Genomic DNA, 22,358 nt, shown 5'->3' on the forward strand with positions numbered 1-22,358 from the left:
ATTGCACAAAGATTCTGGCACATTTGCATTAGTAAATCGGGAACAATTTTTTATTTTTTTTTGAAATTTTTAAGCAATCAATGTGATTGCAATATCTGTATCATGGTATTATTTGGGAAACAAAGCACAGCTTTCTTTGGGCCTAATTTAATATACATTTGGAGCAATGTATGGCAATATTATTTAAGCTCTCTTAAATGGCCCCCTCTGAATAAATTATGAATTTAAAACAGATTGTAAAACTGTACATAGAAAACACTTTCAACAAACATGTACAGACAATAAAACAGCAGGTTATTTTCTTTATGGTAAGATATAAACAGAAAATTTTATCCAGCATTGGCGTGAAACACCTTATGGCTAAGTTTCAACACAGGTTTTTTCTGGCGTTTTTTTTTTGGAAAACTGCCATTGCAGTTTTTGGCAGGAAAAAGACTTCAAGGTGTGAAGTAATTCAATGGCGCTGAGCAGGAGCAGACACGTCAGGTAGGACGGAAGATAACTTTATTAAAGCAATGCAACACGTTTCACCACTGCAGTTTTTGAACCAAAGTCAGAAGTGGATCCAGTAGGAAGAAGTGTAAGTCCTTCCTTTATATTACCCATTCCTTTTTAATACACTTCTGGCTTTGGCTCAAAAACTGCAGTGGCAGTATTTAAAAAAATGCCAGAAAAAAACTTGTGTGGATGCCTAGAATTTATGCTGCATTTCTTTCAAGTGCAATACATGCACATCACTCTAGTGCTGCAGAATCCCACTGATCACTGTGACAAGAGCATGCATGCACTGGAAACACACCCGATCAGTGCGCTGTTGTAACAGCAGGGTGATATGAATGCGATTTTACATGTGTCATGGTCAATAAGGATCCCTGCGAAAGGCACACACCAGGTGTTGGTGAACTGGAACTTTTCTTTTTATAACATGTATGGCCCTGTATAGTAATACATTTTGCAGATTGCAAATATAGCTACAGTGATCTCCCGACCTATGATGGGCCCGACATACGATCACTTCAATATACGATGGTCTCTGAGAGGCCATCGTATGTTGAAGGCAGCTCAACATACGATGCTTTTATATGTCTGAGACATCGCATAAAAAGCTATCCGGCAGAGCAGACTCCTTCAGCTGCCGCCGGATAGCCGTTTAATGTGCCCCGTGTGCTCTGGGGAGTGTCCCCAACGTTCCGGACCGTCCTCTTCATGCTTCGCTGCATGGCCGTAGCTCTCCGTCATCATCACGTCACTGGGCACAGCGTCCCATCATCCAATAGGAGCGGCGTGCGCAGCGACGTGATAACAGCAATGGAGAGCGCCAATCCAGGGCAGCAGTGACTCTCCGGAGCGGCGGGGACACCCTGGGGATGTGATTATGGTGATGGAGAGCGACGATCCAGGGCAGTTGTGAAGGCCCTGAGAGTAGGCGACACGTGGGTATAACTTCTATATTATTATGTTGAGGGATCACTGTATTTGAATGAATTACAGGGAATTCACATGATACAGTATGAAATGTGAAGACTGACTTTTGGGTGAGCATGTCATCTTTTACGCAGAATTAAACTGATACTTGCTTATTATATTTAAAGGGGTATTCCAGCTTTAGACATTTTATCCCCTATCCAAAGGATGGGGGATAAGATGTCTGATCGCGGGTGGGCCCGCCGCTGGGACCCCCCCTCCCATCTCCCTTCAGCACCCGCATTATGTGCGGAGCTGCGTCTCCAAGCTCGGAAACCGGAAGTTTCCATGACTGGAGACGTGATGGAACACCACGACCCCCTCGTAATGTCACGCCCCCTTCCTTCAAGTCTATGGGAGGGGACGTAATGACCGTTACGACCCCTCCAATAGACACAAATGGAGGGGTCGTGACGTCACAAGGGGGGCGTGGCATTACATCATGTCTCCAGTCCGGAAAACTTCCAGTTTCTGAGCCTGGAGACTCGGCTCCGCACATAATGCGGGTGCAGCAGGGAGATTACGGGGGGTCCCAGCGGCAGGCCACCCCGATCAGACATCTTATCCCCTATCCTTTGAATAGGGGATAAAATGTCTAAAGCCGGAATGCCCCTTTAATAAGCTTGAAAATACATAGTGTAGGCTACTAAAACATTCTTATACTTACAGAGCAGACAAAGCAAGTATTATGCCAGGTATTGCCCAGTGCTTCAAGAAACCGGTCACCAGCTTCAATAGGGAACTCACATCCATGACACATCGTACCAAACAAGGAATAATAATCTAAACAATCATAACAGAAAAGTTTAATGAGACAAATCAGATGTAATAAAAGCAAGAATGCATTGCAAGGAAAGACTATATATAAGAAAATGTGACTGTTTCAAGACTTGGGATTCGTTCACATCTATACCACAGCAGTGCTCTGGGAGGTATGTTTAGACAGTACCTAAATGTATGCTGTGGTATACCCATAGACTTCCATTATGTTAAAGTTGCCAAAAGTATGCCAGTTTGGATCTGTTTTGTCCACTGTGTGCTTGTGTACATCATATGCGATGGTATACAGTTTTACCAATAGAAGTATATTTGTGATGTATTGTGTGGTATGGTGTGGTATTGGGGTATGTATTTATTTTATTTTATTTTTTTACAGTTTTTACATAATTTAACATATTAAGGCTGGGTTCACATCAGCATTTTTTATCTCTGTTGCTTATCTCCGTTCTAGATATGAGCAACGGAGCTGGAAAAAAAAAAAAAAAAAAGGTAACAGATGCCATTCATGACAATAAGTTTTCAAATCACCAAATGTTTCTTGTGTTAAATTTGCTTTAAAAAGAAAAGATGGGCATGCAGGATAAATAATGGATGCAGTAATTTAACCCTGGAGTCTATGGTGACACAAGTAACTCCTTTATATTTTTATCAGTTATTGTTACTAGCATGTTTAGAAGAAAAAAATGGAAATGGTTATAAAAACAACTTGACATTAACAGATGCTATAACAGATAATGGATGTTAACGGTCTATTTTTCTATATGTATTATTTTATATTAAGTTTTACAAAATCTTTTACCATTTTACTTCTGTTAACATATCTATCATGAGTGACCTCCATTATGTGTCAATAACGGACATATCATAATGGATTTGAACAACATAGCCTAGCAAAAAAAACAAAAAACAAAAAAAAACAACATACATTTAAAATGTATGCAAAAGACCACAAATGTATACCACCAACAAGAACGTATACCACAAAAACGTGTGCAACACTGAGCCAAATAGGTCTTGTTTTGGTACATCCATTTGTGGTATACTACACACGGATGTGTGTGATATAGATGTGAACCTACCTTTAACAGTGGAGTGCAAGAACAGCCATGATAAAATGCAGACTTTTACAATCATATTAAATCTGTGTCATCAGAAGCCACAGGGCTATTAATCTGCAGACAACATGTGCTGCTTTAACTAAACACCGTACTAATGATTGTGTTGATGTATGAGAACAAACGTCTGAGGAAAATTTACTATTCCATTATATTACTTTCTCGGCACACTTATAGAAATTCTCTAGTAACTTGATAATGAAGAGTCAGACTTGTATCAGTTACAGAAGTTGATTATTGTCTTATAAAACTATCAAGAAGAGTACAAATATTATGTTAAATAAAACTTTTAGGGAGTTTTCTGTAATACACATTTAATAATTATTGCTCTTCTCTTCAGGACAGGCTATCAATATTACACTGTGGAGGTCATACTCTCAAGCGCCCCCAGTGACCAAGTAGTTTTAAGAGGTTGCCGCGTTTCGCAGAGAACTCTTAACTGTATTGATTTACGGTGTTGGTGCTAGCTCATGGCGTACTTTTTTGTAGTCGATCTTCCAGTTTTTTTTTTTATCTTCGTCCCATGCACTTCATTGTTGACAGTGTTGGTGCCAATGTTCACTAGAACACCACAGGTACTTCAAACAGCTGATCATCATATGTCCTGAGGGTTGGACACTCATATCCTAATACTGATGACTAATCTAGAGGAAAGCCTGAATATCACCTTTAGGGTCTATACACAAGTACAGTATACTGCACATACTTAATGTTCAGGATTTTATTCTGCAGATTTTAATGCAAACTAAATTACTGAACACAGCTTAAAATCCTGTGCATCAAATATGTGCAGGATACTGTACTTGTGAATAGACCCTTAAGAAGCTTAAAAATACAGGAAATACAAAGTTTGGTGTCTGCTCACTATATCGGAACCATATTAATGTGTGTCTACAGCGGTGTCTACCAAACAGTGTCTCCAGCTGTTGCAAAACTACAGCCAAAGGTTGTCTGGGCATGATGGGAGTAGTAATTTTGCAACATCTGGGGCCACATTTTATTAAAAAAATAAAAATAAAAGAGTGGTGTACAGTCTGTCTCTTATCTATTTATTTCACTTGTCTATCTCTCTCAGATCTATCTCTCTTAAGGGTTTCCTTTATGACAAATACATACCGGTCTCACAGTAAGGATCTCCATCTTCCAAATGGAAGACGCTGTTACGGATAGGAGTTTGACAGGCTATGCATACAAAACAGGAGACATGCCAGGTCTGCTTCAAAGCGTTGATGACTTCCTGCCACAGTCAAAAGAAATAAGAAGTGTTGATCAATAAATGATTTGGATATAAATGGTGGACAGGGGGTTATTTTGTTCTGCACTTGATATATTACAGGAAAAATGCTCAGCTTTCATCCCTGAGTCTTAAGAATGGGATACATGAGAATCTAATGAATAATTGAGGCGCCCACAACTGAGCTGATGCTTCATTTCCAAAAAGTGTTTATTTCTGTTAATTGTGCAGATACATTTTCTGGATCAATACAATTATGATTTCCAAGGTGTCACAATATACCGGTGTCACTAACCTTCAATAAGAGACATTATTAGAAAATATGTTATATATAAATGACATATTAAACCTTTAGAGAACTGGGTGGTTTGAAATATGTAAAAACATATACAATATCCAATGATAGTTAAGACATATTAGAAAGGCTTATGGTAGTACACATCTGCAGGATCAAATATGGCTGCATACAGAAACCATGGGTACAATAAAAAATATGTCTGAATTAAAGTGGACTTCAAATGATAAAAAGGATGCGTTATAGAATATATATTTTTTAAAGACTTTATCATTTTTTCCAACCATAAATGGACACAATACACACAAAAATAAAACGCACTCCCTGGGGGAGAAGAGCAAGACCATGGAAGCCAAACCTTGTCATATTTCTTTTGCCATTTGCGACTAACATACAATGCCTGATACAGAGGCACATACTTATTAACCAGACAGATCCATCAGAACAGCGTAGGGGGGAGCCGTCCTTCCAAGTCATCACACTACCTTATGAGCACAAAAAAGGAGGAAGCAAATCACCAAACGCCTATAAGGGCCTGACTCAACACCAGCTATGAGTCCTAGAAGACAGACCTGAGGAGTAAGGAGAAAGGGAAATTCCCAATGTTCAGGCAAGAACTGCATCACCTCCCTCCAGAAAGGGGCAATACAAGGGCAACTTCCCACCGCATGCAAGAACGTGCCAACCTCCCGGGAGAACCGAAAACATACATCTGAAGGAGAGACTCCAATTCGCTTCCGCTTCTCTGGCTTATAGCTCTAGACTGAATTAACATATCAAGCGCACTAACTACAATAGAATAATACGTCCGTTCCACCTCTTTCCACTGATCCTCAGACAAGTCAGGAATATCCTTAACCAACTTCACATACGCAACCCAAAAGGAACTAGGCCCCAAGGTCTGAAAGAAGGCATAAGCTTGGGTCAGTGGTTTGGTCAGATCCGTGGTACCTAGGAGAAGCTCCACCTCAGAAAATGAATATTTGACTTTAAGTACTGCTGCCTATTCATTGTTTATATGTGCTTGTACTATCACTGCAGTTAAAACTTATAACAAAAGGACATAAGTAGGTACTGGCCTGCCAGGACCTTCCTGGGTTACAGAAAGAACTACAATTCCTTCCACTATTTAGTGTGCGGAGGGGAGAGGGCATGCTTTCACAATGATGAGAAAAGCTGTGGGCTACCATGTAATACATGGTTGTGCCTAGTCCGCCACTCCAGTGGTTTTATACTCTGACTAACAGAGGGGCATCTGCTGGCAGACATTTAGGAATGCTGGAAGAAGTGCAAGGTCATGAAACTGCTTTAGCCTACGGGACCAGCCTGCTGTTCATTTTCTTTTTCTGTAATGTCCTTTTGATACTGAAGAGACTATCTAGTTTATGCTTGAGCACCTCCTGAGAAGTGTATATTGCACCATATCCCTCCTTGGATTTAAGCAGCATTACCACCTATCATTCCCTGATGTCCTAGGCAGTGCCAGACCTATCTTGTTTTGTGGTGGAATTGTGTGACAATAAAGAACCATGAACAACTTAAAATCAAATGAAAAGAAACTTATTGGGGGGGTAGTCTGGGGAACTGAATTTATCAGACACTTATACTGTGCAGGGGGTCTGACCCCCAACAATCTCCTGTATGCATCCCTGTCTACTTGCCCGTTCTCTGCACACTCCGGCTACTACCTTCCTGGGTGAGTGCAAGTGAAGGCCCACTCATCCAAGACCAGCCACAGCTATTTCCTGCCACAGCTGGAAGGTGGGGGCTGGAGTGTGCAAAGAAGACGGGTAAGTAGAGGGGCCCAGTACAGGAGATTACGGAGGGTGGGGTGTTTCCAGCAATTGTCTGATAAGTTCAGTCACTGGACAACCCCTTTAAAGGCAAGTAAGTGATCATACTTTTCTTACAGAAAATACAGCCATCATAATTTACAGTGACATCACCATAGTAACATGTCCATATTTTACAATTAAATACATTTGAAAATACACTGTGCAAACCTATCCTAATGGTGTAAAATTCCCATTTACAGACAACCTTTTAGGCTTAGCACTCGTAAGTCCCATGTCATTCAGTAAAGCTATCAAGGTGCCTACAAAGTGAACTATTTAGACTGCTTGTAAACTAGTGTATTGCAAATGTGTTGTATATGCTTAGCAAATTGCTGCCTCTATGTTGTAACCTGGAACTGCACGTTTAAAAAGCACATCTCAATGGATTGCTGGTCAAATAGTTAGGAAATGTGTTGAGACTGGTAGAAAGAAAGATGAAGTGTTACAAGTTTCCTGCACTCTTACAGATGAATATTCCAGCTGGTCTGGATATGCCGTCGAATAAACATTAGTAGCAGACAGTTGATTAACGTCACATCTGAAACGGCCAAAGTCTTTGCAGATTTCATCTGACCTATCTATAAAAAAACACAATGCATGCTAAAGGGCTGTGCGTTTATTTATTGTATAATTTATGGTACCTCCCTGATCATTTCCAGCTACACCAGCAAAAGTCAGGGAAACGTCATCTATCTACTGCCTAAAAGTAAGCACTTGGGAGCATTACTAATGGACAATACATATAATATACCTTATGCTGCTGTCCCAGAGTACAAGGATAGTCTGCCTGGGCCAGCCACACAACACTACAGCCTAATTAAGTCTCTATAATTTAGGCTTGATATGAAGATAAGGCGTTCTGGCTTACACAGTCCTCCAACTCAAGATCATTAGACAAACACCAGATCCCAGCAGCTCAAATATCTCTCTCCAGAAAATAGATAGCCCGGAGTGTCTATGTAGTCTGGTGCATATGTGATTGAAGAGAATCACTACTAACACATACCAGAATATTGATGGCTGAAGATAGAAAAGAGAATTGTAAAACAAAGACTGCCAGAGAAAGTAAATCCTAAAATTCTCATGGAATATGAACTAACGCATACAAGTATGAAAAACAGAACCAAAGAAGGAAGCAAACAAGTCAGGAGAATGTATGTATTAAAGCATTTGATTCATTAAGAAAGCATTATTTTTAATTAAAGGGAACCTGTAAGGTCCCTTGTGGGCCATATTGCCCCAGGTTTTCCCTGCACTTAGTCAATCAAGCCTGACAGAAAGGTAGAAAAATTAAGTACAGCCATGGTATCGCTCCTGTGGCCAACATAACCTTGCTAAGAATACCAGGAGAGTTACTGATGGTTTGCAGCTCTACAATCCTGACCTACCCGCTGCAGGGTCAATATGCATCTCAACGCTAGTACTGTATATGTGAGAGTCCAATCATTATCAGGGGTCCTCATGGCTTCAGACCATTCGGTTTGGCATCCGTGGGATTACACAAGGAACTTTCTTTTTGCTTTTTCCTTCCTTCTAGTCATTGAGAGGGAGAAGAGTGTTGCAAGAATCACTAGAAGTAGCCAAGTCTGCTCTCCTATCACTAGTCAGCAGGGCTTTGCTGTTTAAAGTTGTTTTTTCTCTAAGTGTGGCATCGCGTGGAAAGCATCACAACAACTAGGGTAAGTTTGTGGGCCACAAGGGACTTCACCAATTCATTTTAATACAAATAAGTAATGTGTATCCTATAAGGCTTAGAACTGGACGACTTGAAGGTATACCATGCATTCTATCTATATGTACACTTTCTGCCATGTTGTTTCATACAGAACAACAAATCTCTGGGCACCTGCAGTAGGACAGTCTGATCAGCCTAATTTCCATTGATACTACAAGCAAGAAAGGATTATTCATTGCTCAAAATTCCAGTAAACTTTTTTTTTTTTCTTCATCTGCCTCATCCAGCAACAAGACTAATAACTGAGATAAACATTTTTATTATTATTACTTTTTTTTAAATGAGAAAATTAGTATTCACACAAGTTTAGCTACTATTTAGATTATATCTGTAGAGTACACTGAGAAAGTTGTTGCCTTACACAGTCCAGTTCACCACTATAAACTAATCAGCCATAACAGCAAAACCTCTGACAGGTTAATTGAATAACACTGATCTTGTGACAAGGGGGGTTATTTATCAAAATAGTGGTAAATTTTTCCATAGCATAGTATCCAAGCCTCAATTATGAGCTGGTTGAAAAGTCGTCAGAACCAATGCTGGTATGTCTGTTCCCAAAGTTTAAAGGCACTTTGTGTACCGCCATATAATAATACGTATCTGTAATACAGCAGAAAAACATTTCTATTTTCTGTATAAAATTGCTTTAATTAAATTGTCCTTCGCATTATCTGCTGCCATGGATTCCACACGTTCCATTTATGTTAGCATGTCCCCACAGAGCTAATTTAAAAAAAAGTGCATCACTGAGAATGAAAACACTTAAAAAGGAAAACTGTCAGCCTGTTCACCCACACTAAACACAATACACAGGCTTATAGTGTGGGTGAACAGGAGTCCAACGAGGGGTCACTTACTTAAATTTGTCCAGTAGGTCCTGAGATATGTCCCCAGAAAATCCTCTGATAAATTGAGTGAATCAAGCCCAGGGGGCAGGGCTCCGCCCTCTAAATTTACATATTCATTGTCTGTGAGTGCACTTTACTGGGATGTGGTGTCACAGACAATGAATATGTAAATTTGGGAGCTCAGCCCCCTGTGCGCGATTTACTGAATTTAGCAAAGGATCTTCTGGGGACATATCTCAGGACCTACTGGACATATTTAAGTAGGTGACACTTGTTGGAATCCTGTATTGTGTTTAGTGTGGGTGAACTGGCTGATAGTTTTCCTTTAAACTAAAATAAACCACACATGTCAGATTAATACAAATTGTTACTTACACCAAGAATCTTTCGCTGACATCGAGCACAGTCTGGTGCAAAGAACTTCTCATAGCAAATTTCACAATACAGTGAACCTTTCTCTTCCACAAATCCCATCTCAGCCATGCTCTTCTTGCAGTGAGAACAATTGAATTCCTCCGGATGCCAGGATTTCCCCAAAGCCAACAAAAATGGACCTCTGGTGTAAAACAGATGGAGAGAATGTAAAAAATCAGACATCTTTTTTGTAAATGTATCCTTTTCAGTTTTATCACACTGTATAAATTACTTTTTTTACCTTTAAAACTTCGGAATATTAATTGGTAGCACAATGTTACAGGATACTAGTATGACATGGCTCTTTATCTGGTGTCCTTTTCATGGTAACTAGGAATGACTCAAGATCCTCTCAGCAACACATAATGATGGGCTATCCTCAGGTCATCAATGTGTGATTTATAGGGGTCCACAATGATCAGGAGCTTAGTTACACTTGATTAAAGGGGTACACTGGTGGAAAACAAATGTTTTTAAATCAACTGGTGCCATAAAGGTAAACAGATTTGTATATTATTTCTATTTAAAAATCTTAACCCTTCCAGTACTTATCAGATGCTCTATACTACAGAAAAAGTTGTGAAGTTCTTTTCAGTCTGACCACAGTGCTTTTAAATAGCAGTAATTTACAAATCTGTTTAACTTTATGGCACCAGTTGAAAACATTTGTTTTCTAGTAGAGTACACTTTAAGCTTAAAGGGGTATTCCAGGATTTTTTTTTTATTTGACTATGTTACAGGGGCTGTAAAGGTATAGTAGTTTATAATATAGTGTCTGTACCTGTGTGTGACGGTTTTCTCACAATTCTACTGTGATTTTCACCCCACTATTTATTTTTAACAGCATACAAAATTACTGTTGTCTCAGATTTTTCCCAGCTTGCAATGCGGCCGAGACCTGACTCACTAGTCAGCTGATGACAAGGAGCCTGTCTACTTCAATGGGTGGAGGGATCAATCTGCAACTAATGCAACAGCTGTAGGCACCCTGATTGAAAACCACAGGTCTGCAGCTTATTTATGTTTCAATGGGTGGGGTGGCTGTTGTGTGGGAGGGAGGAAAATGGAATTGTGGGCGTTGTAGTCAAAAAGAGAAAAGTCAAACAGGAAATACTAGTTCACAAAAAGTTAGCCACAGTGTTATGGTAATTTCACAACATGGCCATTTACCGAAAGACAAGTGCAGATCCTTCCTAAGCATGTCCATTACGGTCTGCCAGGTACGTACTAAAATCACCTTATGGTGGATAACTCCTTTAAGTAACACTACCAGACATGCCTGCAAGTATGGAAGTGCCACTGTTTCTAGAATAAATACACTGCTCAAAAAACATAAAAGGAACACTTAAACACAATGTAACTCCAAGTCAATCACACTTCTGTGAAATCACACTGTCCACTCAGGAAGCAACACTGATTGACAATCAATTTCACATGCTGTTGTGCAAATGGAACAGACAACAGGGGGAAATTATAGGCAATTCGCAAGACACCCCCAATAAAGCAGTGGTTCTGCAGGTGGTGACCACAGACTACTTCTCAGTTCCAATGCTTCCTGGCTGATGTTTTGGTCACTTTTGAATGCTGAAAGTGTTTTCACTCTAGTGGTAGCACGAGACGGAGTCTAAAACCCACACAAGTGGCTCAGGTAGTGCAGCTCATCCAGGATGGCACATCAATGCGAGCTGTGGCAAGAAGGTGTGCTGTGTTTGTCAGCGTAGTGTCCAGAGCATGGAGGCGCTACGAGGAGAAAGGCCAGTACATCAAGAGATGTGGAGGAGGCTGTAGGAGGGCAATAACCCAACAGCAGGACCGCTACCTCCGCCTTTGTGCAAGGAGAAGCACTGCCAGAGCCCTGCAAAATGACCTCCAGCAGGCCACAAATGTGCACGTGTCCACTCAAACGGTCAGAAACAGTCTCTATGAGGATGTTATGAGGGCCTGAAGTCTACAGGTGGGAGTTGTGCTTACATCCCAACACTGTGCAGGACGTTTTGCATTTGCCAGAGAACACCAAGATTGGCAAATTTGCCACTGGCACCCTATGCTCTTCACAGATGAAAGCAGGTTCACACTGAGCACATGTGACAGAGTTTGGAGACGCCGTGGAGAACGTTCTGCTGCCTGCAAAATCCTCCAGCATGATCGGTTTGGCGGTGGGTCAGTAATGGTGTGGGGTGGCATTTCTTTGGGGGGCCGCACAGCCCTCCATGTGCTTGCCAAAGGTAGCCTGGCTGCCATTAGGTACCGAGATGAGATCCTCAGACCCCTTGTGAGACCATATGCTGGTGCGGTTGGCCCTGGGTTCCTCCTAATGCCAGACAATGCTAGACCCCATGTGGCTGGAATGTGTCAGCAGTTCCTGCAAGAGGAAGGCATTGATGCTATGAACTAGCCAGCCCGTTCCACAGACCTGAATCCGATTGAGCACATCTGGGACATCATGTCTCGCTCCATCCACCAACGCACCACAGGAGACCATCCGCCACCTCATCAGGAGAATGCCTAGGCATTGTAGGAAGGTCATAAGGGCACGTGGAGGCCACAGACACTATTGAGCCTCATTTTGACTTGTTTTAAGGACATTGGATCAAAGTTGGATCAGCCTGTACTGTGGCTTTCCACTTTGATTTTGAGTGTGACTCCATATCCAGACCTCCATGGGTTGATACATTTGATTTCCATTGATCATTTTTGTGTGATTTTGTTGTCAGCATATTCAACTATGTAAAGATGTAGAAAATGTATTTCATATGATTAGTTCATTCATTCAGATCTAGGATGTGTTATCTCAGTGTTCTCTTTATTTTTTTGAGCAGTGTATTAAAGGGGCTAGCCAGTGCGGGACCGGGAGACGAGGAGCCCTAAACAATACATCCCAAAGTCCATTAGCTAAACAATAAATGATTCAGATGACAACTGAAGAATTTTCATTCAGTAATAACAGTATTTCATAGAATGGAAATCACCTCGGTCTTAGCGGGTAATGAAAACAGTGACCCAACTTGATATCCTCCATCCTCTGTACAAGCACCTTTATACACTAACGTCCCTCAGCTATGTTCAGGAGAAACAATAGCGGTTCTTATGTACAACAAAGTGCTCTCTTCTCTCAGTGTCAGTACAGCCTAATTTAACTGAATCATTAACAAAGGAGTGACACTAAAGAAGACAAGTTTCCCTGTTCCAGACAGGATTGAATTTCCAGCTGTATTAAAAAGACAGGCATCACTACCTACAAAATGGAACATGGAGAGCGTGGAAATGCTACGGAAGGAATATCATAGGCAAAGTAGGATACAAAAGGATAAAAAAAAAAAGCAACAGCAACAGAATCCCAGCACAATGATGGCTCTCTAAGGATTACAATGCTTACATTCTCTGGTCATGGCACCAGGTTGAACTCCAGGTGAATAAGGAATTATGTAGAAATCAGAAGAACCAGAGTCATGCTCTATATCACCCAGTCTTAGGGTGGGTTCACACCACGTTTTTCAAGTACTGTTCCCGTATACATTTTCATTATTGAAAACTTATGGAACCGTATTGAAAACCGTATACATAGACAATTGAAAACCGTATTCACCCGGATGCATCCGGTTGCGTACAAATTGCTTGCAAAGCGTTTTTTTTCCTGTAACTCAAATACTTTAATAAAACGGATAGAACCGCATGCACTTTTAAAAAAAATATACGGCTTAAAAACGCATACGGTTTACGTTTTTTCCCATACGGTTCCATACTTTTTATGCCATATGGTTTTCTTTAGAAAAACTGATTGAAAACATATGGCAAAAACGTGGTGTGAACCCAGCCTTACATAAGGCTACCTACCATTAAGTACATATTATCAAGCATAACAAATGTCAGCCTTAGTATTAAAATGCAAAGACTTATATATCTTAACCCCTTAACAACCACGGACGTAAATGTACGTCCTGGTGTGGCGGTACTTAGCGCACCAGGACATACATTTACGTCCTGTGTATGACCACGAGCATCGGAGCGGTGCTCGCGTCATACAAGGAGATCGTGCAGATGTCCGCCATTAACCCCTCAGTTGCCGTGATCAGTACAGATCCTGGCATCTGCAGCAGTGCGCATGTTAAAATAGATGATCCTTACCCCTTAATTCCCTGGTTGAACTTGATGGACATATGTCTTTTTTCGACCGTACTAACTATGTAACTATGTAACTATGATCAGATCGTCCGCAGCGCTGCCGCGCTAATCCAATCATCTGTAATGACGGCTGAAGATCCCCTCACCTGCCTCCGTCCGCCTCCCGTCATCTCCTGCTATGGTCTGAGATTGAGTAGACCAGAGCAGAAGATCGCTGATAATACTGATCAGTGCCCTATGCATAGCACTGAATAGTATTAGCAATTAAATGATTGCTATAAATAGTCCCCTATGAGGACATAAAAAGTGTAAAAAAATAAGTTGAAAAATGTAAAAATTAAAAAAGTAAAAAAAAGTGAAAAATCCCCCCCAATAAAAATTGTCCGTTTTTCCCATTTTTACCCCCAAAAAGCGTACATTTTTTTTTAGAAACATATTTGGTATCGCCGTGTGCCTTAATGTCCAAAGTAAATGTCCAAATATAATGTTAATGATCCCGTAAAGTGAACAACGTAAACGTAAAAAATAAAAAAAGTCTAAAAATGCTGCTTTTTAGTCACATTCTATTCCAAAAAAAAAAAAGAAATTATCTAAAAGTTTTATATACGAAAATATGACGGCGCAAAAAATGAGCCCTCATACCGCCCTATATACGGAAAAATGAAAAAGTTATAGGTGGTCAAAATAGGGTGATTTTAGACTACTGATTTTGTACAAAAAGTTTTAGATTTTTTTTAAGCGGGACAAAAATATAAAAGTATCTAGCCATGGGTATCATTTTAATCGTATTGACCCACAGAATAAAGAATATATGTAATTTTTACCGTAAAGTGTACAGTGTGAAAACAAAACCCTCCAAAATGTGCAAAATTGTGTTTTTTATTTAAATTTCCTCCCTAAAAAAATCATTTTTTGGGTTTGCCGTACATTTTATGGTAAAATGAGAGATTTCACTACAAAGTACAATTGGTCACACAAAAAGCAAGCCGTTATATGGGTCTGTAGATGGAAATATTAAAGGGTTATGGATTTTAGAAGGTGAGGAGGAGAAAACGAAAATGCAAAAATAAAATTGGCCTGGTCCTTAAGGTTAAAATGGGCTTGGTCCTTAAGGGTTTAAGGGATCATGATGCTGTTTTGTCACTAAGCTTATATTTCAGGTGAGCATGATGGTGTTTTATCACTGTGAGCACTTTACTGGACATCAAATTGAAGGGGCCAATTATTCTCAAGTCTGCATATTTAATGAAAAACAAACAATCTTTTATTAGTTTGTATAGATTTATGTATATTTCAGAATTGTTTTAATTTGGGAAATAATAAGGGGGAGATTTATCAAATCCTGTGCAAAGGAAAAGTTGCCCAGTTGCCCATGGCAACCAATCAGATCTCTTCTTTCATTGTGAACAAGGCATCTACAAAATGAAGGAAACAATCTGATTGGTTGCTATGGGCAACTGGGCAACTTTTCTTCTGCACAGGTTTTGATATATGAATAAATACAGACAGAGTCACAAATGAGAACTGGAGTGATATTATCTGCTCATGGAATTGAGGCATTTTCCCCTTTAATAAAGGAAGGGGCTCTTAAGGGTGCGTTCACACTGCGGAATCTCCGCGAGCAGAGATTCCGCCTGGCTGGCCGCCGCCTAGGGTACTTCGGCTCTAGGGCCACGGGGCACTGAGCTGTCACCATTGACGGTTATGCAGTGCTCGCGGAATCCGTGCAAAGAATGAACATGTTCTTTCTTTGCGTGGAACAATTTCAGCGGCGGAATTGTCCGCCTCTGAAATTCCGCAGTGTGAATGGGTCTCGCGGAGACCCATTCACATTAATGTTAAGTCCACACCGCCGAATTTCGCTCGCAGAGTTCCGCTCTTGGAATTCCGAAGGAATTCCGTAGTGTGAACGCACCCTTACAGTAACAACACTGGAATGGTCTATGACAACAAGCTATTGATGGAAATGCAAATGGACGATATATAGAAAAGTAGTAAGCATTTATGTGTAATGCTATCACATGCTATACTTATCCGATCCTAGTGGCGTTTTCGAAAAGTCCATAAAGGAGTACTCCCGTGGAAATCTTTTTGTTTTTAATCAACTGGTGCCAGAAAGTTAAACAGATTTATAAATTACTTCTATTAAAAAATCTTAATCCTTCCAATACTTTTTACTACTGGAAGAAATGCTTTACTACAGAAGAAATGCTTTACTTTTTAGATTTTTCTGATGTCATGACCACAGTGCTCTCTGCTGACCTCTGCTGTCCATTTTAGGAACTGTCCTGATCAGCATATGTTTGCTATGGGGATTTTCTCCTGCTCTGGACAGTTCCTACAATGGACAGCAGAGGTCAGCAGAGAGCACTGTGGTCATAACATCAGAGAAATCTAAAAAGTAAAGCATTTCCTCTGTAGTATACAGCCCCTAAAAAGTACTGCAAGGATTACAATTTTTTAATAGAAGTAATTTACAAATCTGTTTAACTTTCTGGCACCAGTTGATTTAAAAAAAAAAAAGTTTGCCACGGAAGTACCTCTTTAAGACCTTTTTGTGTAATTTGATGCAGAAATTCTGGTGTGTGAACATAGCCTAATAGCTGAACATGATGGACATGTCTCTTTTTAATCTATCTAACTAACCTCACAAGTAAGGAGTTATGTTCTTACCTAACACTTGGTTAACATTTGCCACATAAGAAAATAAAAGTATAATGTAGACCCATATCTCCCATACTACAGTAGAACTTCAGTGAATAGTCACTGTAAACAATCTAGAGATGCATTTAAATCTTTAATAAATTAAAAAGTCAAAAATGAATAATTAACAGCGCTGACAAACACCGGATTGTTATCTAAGCGATCATGTCTGGCTTGGTATTCTGTTGAGTAAGGCATCTATGTCCTGGATGTATTTTGGCTTCAAAACAGGTGTTCTGAACAGTCACTTGATACAACTGCCCGCTTTACTTCAAGGTATTCCAGCCAGCAAGGGCATGAACTGTAATTGCATAAAGCAGCCAGCTGCAGACATTTAAAATATGATATGAGCAATCAAACGGCACATTTTACTATGTATAAAGCCGCAAAGACTTAATCTTCATTGTTAGTATGGAAGGCAAATAGCAATCCATAAAGAAAAGAGAATATCAGTTTTATTCCAGCATATTTCCAGTTCACAGTCTCCTCTATAAATGTGCTTAAGACAGAACATTTTATCATTATATATCAATAAATAAGAATCTAAAAAACAGCCAAACTTTAGTAACCATACTTTACTCACTTGGAGAGATATTACCATTTTTATATTTTGTTTCAGTGGTACTTTTTTGCAAAAAAAAAAACTGTAGAAATTGCAGCCATACTGGTTGCCAGTGTTGCATTCGTTTCAGAGAAAAAGACAACCAACTTTTATTTTATCATCAAATTGTTAAAGGGGTACTCCCCTGAATTTTTGTTTTTTTTTATCAATTTGTGCCCGAAAATGAAAAAGAGATTTGTAAATTACTTCCGTTTTAAAAATCTTATTCCTTCCAGTACTTATCAGCAGCTGGCTCCACAGGAAGTTCTTTTCTTTTTGAATTTCTTTTCTGTCTGACCACAAAACTCTCTGCTGACACCTCTGTCTATGTTAGGAACTGTCTGGAGCAGGAGAGGTTTGAAGGACAGTTCCTGACATGAAGAGAGGTGTCAGCAGAGAGCACTGTGGTCAGACAGAAAGGAAATTCAAAAAGAAAAGTAGTATACAGCAGCTGATAAGTACTGGAAGGATTAAGACTTTTAAATAATAGAAGTAATTAAAAAAAAAAAAAAAAAAAAAAAAAAGATATATTTCCACCGGAGTACCCCTTTAAAATACAATAACATGACTACATAATAAATTTAGCATCAGTTACCAAAAAGCTAATTTGGTAAACTTCAGCTGAATTTGCATTGCTAGCAGCAAGATTTTTATTCAGATGGGTCTCCACAATAGTGTAAGAGTTCCTTCCCTAAAGCAGGCACAAAACCCCTGAAGCACTACATGCAGAAGATGGCCTTTAGGAATTAGGGTGCGGCACTGTGTGTATTAGGACCGTGCGGCACTGTGCTGTCACCATTGACTGCTATGCAGAGCTCGTGGAATTCTGCTCAAAGAATGAACATGTTCATTCTTTGCGTGGAACAATTTCAGCGGTGGAATTGTCCTCTGCTGAAATTGCTCAGTGTGAACGGGTCTCGTGGAAGACCCATTCACACTGATGTTAAAGTTCACTGTGCGTAATTCCGTGAGCAGAATTCTGCGGGAATTATGTAATGTGAACGCACCCTAAGTGTCAAATGCAGAAATTTTGAACATGTCATTCAGACAAGTCAAAAGCTTAGATTACACTGGATTTTAGTTCTGGGATTCGCACCTCACTCCCCAACTAGCCACCCGGTCCGAGTCTTTCACTTCACAGACTAATGCAGTGATAAGAGTCAGATTTGATTGCCAACTGGGTAGTAAAGTGTGTTCCCACTTCACCTGTGTATTACGATCGCAGCAGGTCTCAGGACTGATACTTTAGGCTATCTAAAAACTTCTGACATGTCTGGACAGCAGGTCCAGAGTTTTTACAAATTACACTACCACTTTAAAGAGAGGAAATGAGGAGAAAATAAAAGAGCATGTATAGACTCCAATACCAAAGGCCGCTCTCCCCTATATAAAAATGGTGGCAAATACCAGTCTGCATTTACAGAAACATTATTTCACTTGTTATAGAAATTTGTGTTGTAAACTATACGCTAACAAAGAAGAAAACTTATTGAGCATCTATACAGAGGAAGACCCCAAGAAGCATGCTTAAATATGTATCCCAGATACATACATACCTACACTTACAACAGAAATGTTATATATCCGCCTCAATATCAGGGCATTTACTACACTACTTTTACTAGCAGACAGAACACAGCAAAGCTAAATCAAGCAGTGGCCCCAAGACCAAGTACTGTGTTATTCATACACCACGCACAATTGTCAATTGTCCTGACAATGTCAAAAATCCTTTAAGGGGTACTCCGGTGGAATATTTATTTATTTATTTTTTTTTTTTTTTTAATCAACTGGTGCCAGAAAGTTAAACAGATTTGTAAATTACTTCTGTTAAAAATCTTAATCCTTCCAGTTCTTATTAGCTGCTGAATACTACAGAGGAACTTATTTTCTTTTTGGAATACAGAGCTTTCTGCTGACATCATGACCACAGTGCTCTCTGCTGACATCTCTGTCCATGTTAAGAAATGTCCAGAGTAGGAGAAAATCCCCATAGCAAAACATATGCTGCTCTGGACAGTTCCTAAAATGGACAGAGATGTCAGCAGAGAGCACTGTGTTCCAAAGAGAAAATAATTTCCTATGTAGTATTCAGCAGCTAATAAGTACTGGAAGGATTAAGATTTTTTTTATAATAGAAGTAATTTACATATCTGTTTAACTTTCTGGCACCAGTTAAAAAAAATGTTTTCCACCGGAGCACTCCTTTAAAGTAGTAAGTTATAGCAGTAGAATATGCTGTATAGTATATATACACACACATACATACACACACATATATAATTATTTAGGATTTTCATATTGAAAAAGGGGTAGAAAAAGGACCAATAGGTTCCACAAATTCATTTCACGTACCTAATGACTAGGTTACAAATGGCACACATTGGGGTACGTGTTCCAGCGGGTATATGCTCTGCCCTTTGGACAAGTGTGTCTTGATCATCTACAGGAGGTGGAGCAAAAGGCTTGTTATTGGCTGCTGGTTTTACTGGTGCATTTGTAACCCTTCCAGTTGACGGACCTGAAGGAAACAAAAAAATAAATAAAAGTTATCGTTTATAGTACCATTAGCATGTAAATAATGGAATAACTGTGGTTATTAAACTTTATCCAACTCTGTTATAATTCATTTATTCATTTAGATTTAGGCTTTTCACTTAAAATAGCATGTGACTAAACCGAGTCTCCTTTTTACTGCAGAAGCCGCACATATTCCACTTGGGCAGCCGGCTAGCAGCCTGCAGTGCTGGACAGGACTGGGGGCAGAAGGGTCTGCTAGATGACATATAGTTTCCATGTTGGAGTCCTTCTTTAACAAATATTTATGGTCAGCTAAATCAATAGGAAGAAAGATTCGTTATATACCATTTGACATTTTGTAAACTGTCCATTAGCAACAGGTCATATGCCTCTCAATATATAAAGTATCAGGTAATGTTCTGTTACTGAGGCATAATTGTATCCTAATCTTAAAACAACCTCTATATTTCACCCTCAGTGACACCAGTCCATCACAAATATATAACCTTTACAAAATTGCCAATCAAGTCACATCACAGTGTATAAAACTCAATGTGTGTGTGTGTATATGTGTATGTTCCACAAAAACGTAAAAACGGCTAAAGATATTAACATGAAACTTGGCACACATGTTACTTATATGTCAACAACAAACATAGGATAGGTAATTTAACCCTTACTCACCCCCATTTCCCAGGGGCGGGGTTTATGTTTAAAGTCCCAGACAACTCTATGGGAAATATATGTTACTGCATAACTTCCAAACGGCTGGAGATATTTCGATAATACTTTGTCACATGTTACTTATATGTCCACTTAAAATATAGGATAGTTAATTTAACCCTTAACCACCCCCCATTTGTCAGTGTCGGGGTTTTGTTTAAAGTCCCATGAAAATCTATGGGAAATGTATGTTCTCACATAACTTCTGTACAGCTGGAGATATTTCAATACCTGGTGCACATATTACGGGTCGGGATAGGAGGTCGAGTTAGGAGGTCAGGATTTGAGGACGGGATTTCAGAATGGGATAGGAGGTCGAGATAGGAGGTCGGGATAGGAGGACGGGATTGGAGTTCGGGATAGGAGGTCGGGATATGAGGGGGAGATAGGAGGTGGAGATAGGCGGACGGGATAGGAGGACGGGATAGGAGGACAGGGTAGGAGGACAGGGTAGGAGGACAGGGTAGGAGGACAGGGTAGGAGGACAGGGTAGGAGGACAGGATAGGAGGTTGAGATAGGAGGTCGGGGTAGGAGGACGGGATATGGCGTTGGGATATGACAACAATATATGGGAATTGGATATGAAGTCAAAAGCTTCCTCCTCTGTTGATTTTCCTCCCCAACAAGGACGAGGAAGGAAAAACCGGGCAACGCCGGGTACTCAGATAGTATATATATATATATATATAAAACTCAGCGTGTGTGTGTATGTATGTATGTATACATGCGTGTATGTTCCACAAAAACATCCAAACGGCTAAAGATATTAACATGAAACTTGGCACACATGTTACTTATATGTCAACAACAAACATAGGATAGGTGATTTAACCCTTACTCACCCCCATTTGCCAGAGGCGGGGTTTATGTTTAAAGTCCTATACAAGTCTATGGGAAATATAAGTTACAGCATTACTTCCAAACGGCTGGAGATATTTCGATAATACTTGGTCACATGTTACTTATATGTCCAATTAAATATAGGATAGTTAATTTAACCCTTAACTACCCCCATTTGTGAGGGTCGGGGTTTTTGTTTAAAGTCCCATGCAAATCAATGAGAAATGAATGTTCCCACATAACTTCTGTACGGCTGGAGATATTTCAATACCTGGTACACATATTACGGGTTAGGATAGGAGGCCGGGATAGGAGGCCGGGATAGGAGGAAGGGATAGAAGGTCGGGATATGACAACAATATATGGGTTATGAAGTCAAAATCTTCCTCCTTTGTTTATTTTTAGAGAGGAGTGAACTTACAGTAAATTCGATTCGTCACAAACTTTTCGGCTCGGCAGTTGATGACTTATCCTGCATAAATTAGTTCAGCTTTCAGGTGCTCCGGTGGTCTGGAAAAGGTGGATACAGTCCTAGGAAAGATTCGCCTAGGACTGTATCCACCTTTTCCAGCCCACGGGAGCACCTGAAAGCTGAACTAATTTACGCAGGATAAGACGTCAACTGCCGAGCCGAGAAGTTCTTGACAAATCGAATTTACTGTAAGTTCGCTCATCTCTATTTATTTTCCTCCCCAACAAGGATTAGGAAGGAAAAACAGGGCAACGCTGGGTACTCCGCTAGTATATATATATATATATATATATATATATATATATATAAAACTATAAAACTCAACGTGTGTGTGTGTATGTATGTATGTATGTGTGTATGTTCCAGCATCACGTCCAAACGGCTAAAGATATTAACATGAAACTTTGCACACATGTTACTTATATGTCAACAACAAACATAGGATAGGTGATTTAACCCTTACTCACCCCAATTTGCCAGGGGCGGGGTTTATGTTTAAGTCCCATGCAAGTCAATGGGAAATATATGTTACTGAAAAACTTCCAAACGGCTTGAGATATTTTGATAATACTTGGTCACATGTTACTTCCACTTAAAATATAGGATATAGTTAATTTAACCCTTAACTACCCCCATTTGTGAGGGTCGGGCTTTTT

The 22,358-nt window shown here is 39.8% G+C and overlaps 1 protein-coding gene across 1 annotated transcript in view; it reads right to left on the reverse strand.

Annotated features, from left to right (window-relative positions):
- Positions 1 to 22,358, reverse strand: part of PDLIM5 (PDZ and LIM domain 5) — a 194,103-nt gene that overhangs the window by 4,947 nt on the left and 166,798 nt on the right. The window contains exons 17-20 of the mRNA XM_056567402.1: positions 19,502 to 19,667; positions 9,682 to 9,862; positions 4,476 to 4,596; positions 2,132 to 2,247 (exon numbers count right to left, since the gene is read on the reverse strand). Of these exons, the coding sequence (XP_056423377.1) occupies positions 2,132 to 2,247; positions 4,476 to 4,596; positions 9,682 to 9,862; positions 19,502 to 19,667 (584 nt within the window). The remainder of the gene's footprint in view (positions 1 to 2,131; positions 2,248 to 4,475; positions 4,597 to 9,681; positions 9,863 to 19,501; positions 19,668 to 22,358) is intronic.

Source organism: Hyla sarda, chromosome 1, assembly GCF_029499605.1.
Source record: "Hyla sarda isolate aHylSar1 chromosome 1, aHylSar1.hap1, whole genome shotgun sequence".
In the NCBI taxonomy this organism is placed as follows: Eukaryota; Metazoa; Chordata; class Amphibia; order Anura; family Hylidae; genus Hyla; species Hyla sarda.